This window comes from Poecile atricapillus, unplaced genomic scaffold, assembly GCF_030490865.1.
Source record: "Poecile atricapillus isolate bPoeAtr1 unplaced genomic scaffold, bPoeAtr1.hap1 scaffold_231, whole genome shotgun sequence".
Taxonomy (NCBI): Eukaryota; Metazoa; Chordata; class Aves; order Passeriformes; family Paridae; genus Poecile; species Poecile atricapillus.
This window is the reverse complement of record NW_026709042.1, coordinates 1-8,610: the sequence shown is the minus strand read 5'-3', so window position 1 is coordinate 8,610 and position 8,610 is coordinate 1. Positions and strand designations below refer to the sequence as shown.

The following is an 8,610-nucleotide window of genomic DNA, read 5'->3' as shown; positions in this document are numbered from 1 at the left end:
GGAAATGTCTCCCCCATGACCTCCTCATGCCTTGTCTGCTGTGTCTCCCTTCAGCCTCTCCCCAAAACACACACCACAGACCATCCTCCTGTGTCTCTGCTCTCAGACATGCAGCACCTCCTCCTTGTGCCATTTCTTCCTTTCAGTGGGGGTAAATTCCTGGAGGAAAGTGCTTTAGGAGATGGAGCACAGAGCTGGGATTGGCACCCAGCGTGTCTCCTGCAGCGCTGGGACTGAGCAGCCAGGCTGGGGATCTTGCTACACCCCTGTGCAGGAGGCACCATCTGCCAAATGTCCTCCTGAGCCATGCTTTAGCAAGTGGGCTAAAGAGCTAAAAAGAACATCCCATCCATGGCAGCTGAAGTCCATCACAGCTTGCTTACAGGATTCTGGCTCTGAAGGGAGGCTGGGCAAGTGGCCAAGAAGCCTCTCTTACTTGCCCAAGTTTCACTCTGGGGAAAGGGATTCCTGGTTTAGCATGGCCTGGGATGGCTTTAGGGAGCACTGGAGTTCCCTCATCCCAGGTGCAGCCAGCCCAAGAAGATGCAAACTCCATTAATTTGATTTTCCAGGGCCTTGGGGCTGCTCTTCACTTCTTGGAGGTCACTTGGCATAAGCCTTGCCAGCTCAAAAAGCAGCAGTTCTCATGTTCTTCTGTGCAAGAGCAGCCAGGCCTCCTGGGAAGGGAAGGGGCAAGAAAAAGGGAAGTTGTCTCCATCCTTTATCTATTTCTCTGCGTGTTGTCCCCTCCCCTTTCTTGTCCACCTACTTCTCAGCCCCTCCAGAGGACATTTCTGCTCTGGAACGTGGCTGTTTTTGGAGCTGTGCAGGGGTCACTGGGCCTGACTGGGGTGGTCTCTGGGGCTGTGCCCTTTGCCTCTGAGGAGGCCGAAGCTGCTGAGGTCCAGATTCTTTTTGACAATTCCATGTGATAGCTAATTAATGGCCTCCCCACGTTTCCATGGCAACTTCATGCTGTGCTCTTAGCCCTGATCCAAATGGACATTCTGCACACTCCTGAAGCCATAGCATCAGCATGTTAATAAGACTTGCTGACGTCTTTTGCTTTCTGCCACACCGGCTGGTGAGTCTAAATTTGAATAATTTAAAAAGAGCAGATTTCTTAGGAAGCTCCCAATGAATTCCTGTGACTGGAGGAAAATGGTCCCAGAAGTCTTCTGCATCTGAAAGGAAGCAGGATTCTGCCCTACCTGCTGTTTTTTCCATGCTTTGGCTTTGGGACACCTGGAATTTGATTTGCTTTGCTTTTTTTTTTTTTCTCTGTGTTATTTGGAAGCTCCAGCTTTCATGTAGTCCCTAATTTAATGAAAATATCTGTCCTGAATTGGTAGGAGCATCTCTATTAGCTGAGCTGGACAATCTGATGGATTTCTCCCTAACTCCTCCTCGTGCCAAGGGGGGAAGCTGGGTTTTGTTCTGACACAGTCAGAGAATGATTACTCTGACTTGAGAGCACAAACATCCCTTTTATCACTAAACTCTCCAATACCCACTGATGATGCAGGTTAGTGGGTCGAGTTTTATGGTGAAGGGGTTCTCTGGGTCCTGCCTAATTCTGCTGTGTTAATTACCCTCCATTCCAGTCATTGTCTTGTCAAACATGATTTTACGACCATCATTTCCTCAGGAGCCCTTTAACCCCACTGTGGCACTGTGTGCCTCAGATGCCTCCACATCTCCAGTTGCCTGCAGAACAAATTCCCTAAACCAAACCTGGGGGATGTTTCTGGATCTGGCTGTCACAGGCTGCCCTTACCTGGGGAGGCTTGTGGGACTGAGCAGTGGAAGCAGACCCCCCCCCCCCCCCCCCCCCCCCCCCCCCCCCCCCACCACCCCCTCATCCACATTTGATTGGCTTCTTTGGGGTTTTTCCCATTTTCTCAGTCAACCCAAAATGGTGGTTGAGCTGCCAAATAACTTCATCCTCCCTACCTTGAAGCACGTGGGGAGCTTATGCTTGACATTTTTGCTGCATTCCTTCACAATATTTTATGTAGCCACGTTGGAACGTGGCTCCACTTTGTGGTGCTGATGTGCCATCGTATCCAGGTGCACCATCAGCTACTCCCAAGGTGAGTTCCACATGCTGACAGCATGTCTATGCCAAAATTCCTTCCCTCTCCTCACACTCTGGCTTGCCCTTTCCCATCCACGATGGGAACGTTGCCTCACATGCCTCTCTCAGCTCCACACCATCCACTCGGTTCTGGATGGGCCAGCCAGGATTTAATGTTCTGTTGGCACCCAAAACCTTGCTTAATGTTTATGGCATTCCCCCATTGCTGAGGGCAGTAAAAGCTGGGGGCTGCTCATCCCAAGGCATCATTAAAGATACGTGAGGGCAATTGATTTGATCCCCACCAGTGCCACAAACACCGGGCGAGATTTAGGTAATGTGCTGCTGGCTACCCATGAGATCTGAGATTTAATTGCAGCTTCTTTGGCTTCTGCTCACTAGACCTGGATTCTTATCTCAAAGGAAAGAATTTATCGAATTAATTTCACCCCGTGTTGGCACGGCCACTATTCCCAGCCATGTGCAAATCCCATCATTGCATGCAGGCTGCAGCTCAGGCTGCTCAGAAGCAGCAGTCAGTATTTTTAGAGCTATAACCATAGCTCTTTCAAGTGTCAGCTCTTTGGGTCATACATGTAATTTAAACAGTACATTTCTATTCCCTGCTTAGATGGATGTAACTGTCAGGAACATTATTTCTACTGATAATTACAAATTTGACATTCATTTCCCATGAATACTCTCTACTATTTGCTTAAAACTCACCTCCATGCATACGATTGCTGCCAAATGTTCTCTTATCAGAAAGCTGAGGCAGAAATGTCACATCTATAAAGAACACTCTTGGAATGGTGAGGTCTAATACGATTTTCTGCTACACAAAGCAAAGACCAAGCAAATGAAAAACAAACACTGGGAAAAATGGGCAACCTGAGGCCTCTTGTGTGGACTGACCAGGGGAGAGAGAGATCTTGATAAAGGTAGGGGGGAAAAAGCTATTACTAAAGGAAATGTCCCTAAGAACATCCTTGCTGTTTAATTCACCCAGCTCTTTCTCTGATACCCATTCCTCTTGTGACTAATCCCCCTTTTTGGGGTTTTACTGATTACCCAAGTTGCTTCTCTCATGCCCTCAATTGGTAGCTCAGCAGGAGAGTTCAGTGAATGGATATTTTCCCAAAGGTATCAGTTCCTTCTCAGGAAATTTGGATGAGAACCTAAATCATATGAATTTAACCTGAAACCAGCCTCAGTGGTCCAAGTCCCTGGTGCCATATGACCAACACCAAAATGCATCCAGGTCTTTCCAGAACTGATGTTACTCTCAGAATCTCAGCCAAAGTCTTGAAATAAAGTGAAAATTCCTACAAGACTATTTTGAGCTCAGTTGAATCAACATGCTAAATCTTGAGCCAAACCTGAATCTTGTTTTTTGGATCAGGACTGTGCCCCTTGCTCAGACCTGTTTTCCCCAGGATGCTCCTCCAGCTCTGGAAGGCATCAGGATCAGAGATTTATTTCTCCCCTTCTGGAGGGCGGGAATTCCAGTCTCTCACTAGCACTTCTCAATCAACTTCAACTAAAAAAACAGTGAAATTAAGAGAAACACCTCACTACTCACCTCCCACAGTGTTCAGGCTTCATCACCCAGCGCAGCTGATCCTTCATTCACACACTCCATTCAACATCCTATTTTTTGTTTAAATCCAAACACATGTCCACACACATTCCAAAAAATTCTACCCACCTTTTGGTTATTTCAGTATTTTTTTTGATAACTCAATTTCTTTTTAATTTGGCTTTATCCTTGCAAACTCAGGATAGGTTTGGTTGTTGTGCTCTCCCCTCCCACCCCTCCCTTTTACTAAGTTTGCATATATTTTAATAAAATGTTCTCATATATTTGCTGTATTTTTTTTTTTTTTTTTTTTGTGGACAAAGTGTAAGTGAGACAAGGATATTATTCACAGCCACAGAAACATAAGAAAGTAAAAAGGATTTTTTTTTTTTCCTTTCCCAGTGAACAGAAATGACCTATGTACCCTTCAGTGTCTCCAGGTTTCCTTGGAAATGTATTCCCTTGCATTGTGCTTTAGTTTTTGTGGTGATGAGGGTTACCCAGCGCTACTGGAAAACCCAGCACCTGAGGCAGAAAGACAAACTCAGCTTTGCCTTTATGATTTTGGCTTTCTCTGCTTTAGGGACTACGTAGAAGGGCCTGAAAGATGAGTGAGTGAAGATTTACAGGTGCTGCTCCTCCTCTGGCACCACTGAAGGCAGCACCAGCCCAGTGCAGGGCACACGCTGCAGCTCAAGATAAACAACCCAACACTTCCCATTCTCCAGCATCTGCTGAGCCTCTGCCTCTGGTGAAACATCTTCCAAGATGGAAATCCCAAAGGGAGGACACCTGAGCCCTGCACCCACCCTCCACCTTTTCTGTGTGGTCTCACCAAGGATCGTTTTTACTCCCCAAGGGCTGCCATCCCCTCCTGTCCTCCAGCAAAGCTCAGCACAGGCTGCGGGAATAACTCAACATAAAGCTGGCATAAATCTCAACAGAAGAAATATCTTTTATCTTTAACCATTTACTCCCACTATAGGAATAATGGTAGCTCTTTTACATTTACATATAACTCTTGTTTGTTTGTTTGCTTTGACTTTTTGATTTTTTTTTTGTATGTCTCTTTGTCTTGGCACCTGCATAGCAGAAAACTCGACAGTTCAGTACAGAAGTTTGCCCCTCTCTCTGCTCCTCCCTTTATTTCCTCTGCTGCCCCTGAGGACTCGCAAGCAACACCCCCAAGGTCAAGAGAGAGTACGGTGTTACCCTTTTATGACGGATTATAGAAATAACAAACATGCCTGACAGTTTTATACAGCTGCTAGAACGGGTTTAGTTTTCAACAAATGAAGAATTTCCTCTTTTTTTTTTCCTCTTTTGTATATTAATTACATTTTACAAATCTTATTTTTCCCCCTTTTTCTTTTCTTTCCTTTCCCCCCGCTTTTCCTTCTTCCTTTTTACTTTTTTTTTCTCTCTTTTTATTTTTTCTTTTTTTCTTTTTTTTTTTCTTTTTTTTTTTTTTTTTGGTTTTCTTGGGTATTTTTTTTTTGTGTGTGTTTATTTTATTTTTTATTTTTTTTTATACAGCAAAAGGATCGATCACCAAGGTGTCCATTGCTAAGTCCAGGGTTAGCAGAGTTTGGCTGTCATCTGGTCGGACTGTTTGAGGATCTCGGTGTTGTACAGGTCCAGTGCGTGGTTCACTCGGATGATCTCGCTGTTGGTGAGCTTCAGGCGGTGCTTGAGCATACAAGAGAACAGATCCAGCTGCGGCTTCCCCGGGGCCACCGGAGGCGCCAGGCGGTTGATTCGGTCCCGAATATCCAGCAGCAAGAGCATGACGGAGGAGGAGGAGTAGAACTGCCCGCCCTGCGTGTAGGACTGGTTGACCTGCTGCACCGCGCTGCGCAGGAGGTCAGCGTTGAAGCGCAGGCTGTAGCCGTAGACCTGCACGTCTGAGATCTTGATGTAGAACTGGCGCTTGGTGGGGTCGGAAAGGTCCACGGGCCCTTGGCCAGTCTCGTTGCGCAGGAGGGAGGGCAGCCGAGTCCGGCTGCGTAGGTAGATGTGGACGGTCTCAAAAAAGGTTTTCCACCGGTTGCCCAGCAGCAGGGTCCAGTTGTAGCACTGGCTGTTTTGGAGGCGGATTTTCTCCCAGCGCGGGTAGCCGTACTCCCCGAAAGGCATGTTCCAGCCCTCCGAGTGGCTCCCGCTGAACGGGTTGACGTAGACAAAGAACATGGGGTCTAGGCTGCTGTTGCGCATCTGGCAGATGCGCATGGAGATCCCGATCACCATGTGGATGAAGTCCATCCGGTTCTTGTTGCTCTTCAAGGTGAGGGACATGCGCTTGCGCCACCGCGGGTCGAAGAAGGTGTCCAGGCGGATCTCGTTGCTGATGAAAGTGGTGTGCACGTACAGGCGAGAGTCCATCTTCTGCAGCAGGTACTTCAGCTCCAGGTCCTGGAAGTCCAAGTCCGTCTCAAAGCTGATGAACTGCTCGCTCCGCTCCGAGTCCACGTTCTGGGGCTCGCAGCGGCCTCGGTAAAGCTTATAGCCCTTGTTGCACGAGCCGCAGAGGGAGATGTTGGCAAGGCTGCACATGGCACAGCTGTTGTTGCCCCCAATGATGCAGGGGATGGGGCGCTGGCACAGACTGGTGCCACCGTGGCAAACGCAGCTCCGCTGGCTTTCCAGAAAGGTCCCCCAGAACCCGTTCTCATTGCAGTACAGCAGGGACTGGACTCGGGTAAGCCATTCCTGTATCGTCCTGCAGGTGGGGAGAAGGAAGAATTAGCACTGTAAGGCCTCACAGGGACTCCCTGTTGACATCTTGCTGGAGCTACAGTGTTTTCAGGGATGTGTCTGAGGCAGAGCTCTCGGAACATCGATGCCCTGCCATGGCATCTGGGAGCTATTCCAGTCTATTTCTAGGCTGAATCTTTCATCTGCTGTTTACTCCTTTGGTGATGAGAAAAAGACTTCTAAGAAATTGCTACCAGTTAGAAATGCTCATCTGAGCTCTCTCTCTTCACTCTGCACTAGGAGCTGAGAGCAGCACTGTGTCCTGCCAGGGATCCCAGCAGTGCCACAGTGCCATGGGAATGGAGCTGATAAAGCCATGCCAGAGGCTGTGGGGCTATCAGACATCACAAGGTCAGCAGAACTCCCAGGCTAGCAGGAGGAAACAACTCTTCAGGTCATTGGCAATTGACCCCACCCTCTAAAAAACAGATCCATAACAGGACAAGGTAAAGCAAGCAGCAACCTCTGCTCATGGTGCAGAGCTCAGAACAGCAGAAAAGAGGGTGGAAGCCAGGATGCATGGAGACAAAGCTGCTAAAACTATTCCTCCTTAGAAAACCCCAAAAGACTGCTGCTAATTAACCACCTCTTGGAGTCTCTCCCTTAAAATCAGCCCCACTCACCCACCCCTGAGCCCCATCACTCCCACGCTGCTGTATCAGCACCTTCAACTCCACATCCTGCAGCACTGGAACGACTCCTAGAAAACGACACCGCAACCCACATTCACTTTTTGCACAACCCACTTGCCCTGTTGCCTGGTTTCCCCCTTTTCCCCCTTCCCACTGCCCCAGGAAAGCTGGGTACAGCGACTCCTTTCTCAGCAGAACCGTCTGTGCCGCCGCTGCTCCCTCCCCTCCGCCTCCCCCCTGGCTAATGAATACTTCATTGTCTCCTCTGGGCAAAAAGTTCTCGGTAGTGCTGCAGTGAGAGGACTGGCTAATGACAAATTAGGATTCAGCCCCTGTAGAACGAGAGGAGTGATTATGGACAGAGGCTCTCAGAGCTGGATTAGTGAAATTCATGGCACCTGCATCGCCTGACCTCCGAATAATCATTAAGCTGTAGGCTGTATCAAAGAAGGCATTAAATGATACAGCAGCAAAGAACAGCAAGATGACTGGGGGGAGGGAGCGAGTGGAGGGATGAGAGTGTAAAACAGAAGAAAGCACTGGAAGGAAAGAAATAATCAAGGAGCAGAAGCAGAAAGATTGGGGAAGAAAGAGAAGAAAATGTGCAGGTAAAAGGAAAAATGAGAGAGAAACAGTGGGCAGGAGTAATGAGTGAAGAAGGGAAAAACTGCAACAGCAGCAACTGAGAGAGAACAGGCTGGAATGAAAAGCAGGAAGAAAATTAGTTAAACAGACAGGATGAGGAAAAAAGGAAGGGCATTAGAAGAAAAATTCTGAAGTGTTGGGTGTGGAAACATAATTTTCACATTCTCCCTGCGCTACAGGGCTGCCAGGGTCTCTTTCCCCTATTCCCAGCCGAGAGGAGCTCTTCTGCTGGCAGAAAGGATGAGGTTTGCTGGGAAGCTTGGGAGCAAGGCAGTGACCTCCATAAATATCTGCTGTGGAGGGAGACAGTGACAGCCCTGGCCCCTCAAAAATGTGCACAGGGCTCCTCTTAATTCCTGGGACAGCTCTGCCTGGGCAGAGAGGGGACAGCACAGCGCAGTGTGGCTGCAAAAAGCCACAAGCTGCCAGCAGCAAGCACTTCCAAACCATCCCAGGGGGCTGAGGCTGCCTTCTGCTCACAGGTGAATTTTTTGCTCAATTTTCAACAAGACAAATATGCTTTCACCCATCTGAGGCCTTGTGCTGCCTGTTTGGAAAGGCAGTCAAAAGCACCTGGATTTGTGCAGCGCTGGATTGATGCTTCACACAGGTTTTAGGTGTTGATAAGGCCCCTGAGTTCTGGGCCAAGAACTGCCAGGCCATAGCAGGGGACACAGTACAAATCAGAGTGAGGTGATCACATTCTGACCATTTTGGGTGTGTTCTGTCTTAGGAAAAAGAAATCACTGGATAATTCTGTCCTGCTTTATACTAACAGCCAGCAGAACAAAATGGGAAAGAAACCTCAGCTGATATCTTGCAATGGACACCAGTAAATTTCCTGTTCCCCAGATGAACTTTGTGGAGGATGGATGGGAGGTTGATTTTGCTCTGTGTGTGTGTCTTAGCTTTCAGCAAAGGCA

At 48.1% G+C, this 8,610-nt stretch overlaps 1 protein-coding gene across 1 annotated transcript; it reads right to left on the bottom strand.

The window, feature by feature from the left end:
- Positions 1 to 4,096: 4,096 nt before the first annotated feature.
- On the bottom strand, positions 4,097 to 7,110 carry LOC131574309 (BMP/retinoic acid-inducible neural-specific protein 1-like; the record flags this gene model as incomplete). Its single annotated transcript, XM_058828747.1, has 2 exons — positions 4,097 to 6,375; positions 7,038 to 7,110. Coding segments are annotated over 2 exons (1,214 nt in total), but the record flags the coding sequence as incomplete, so codon positions are not given.
- Positions 7,111 to 8,610: the final 1,500 nt, after the last annotated feature.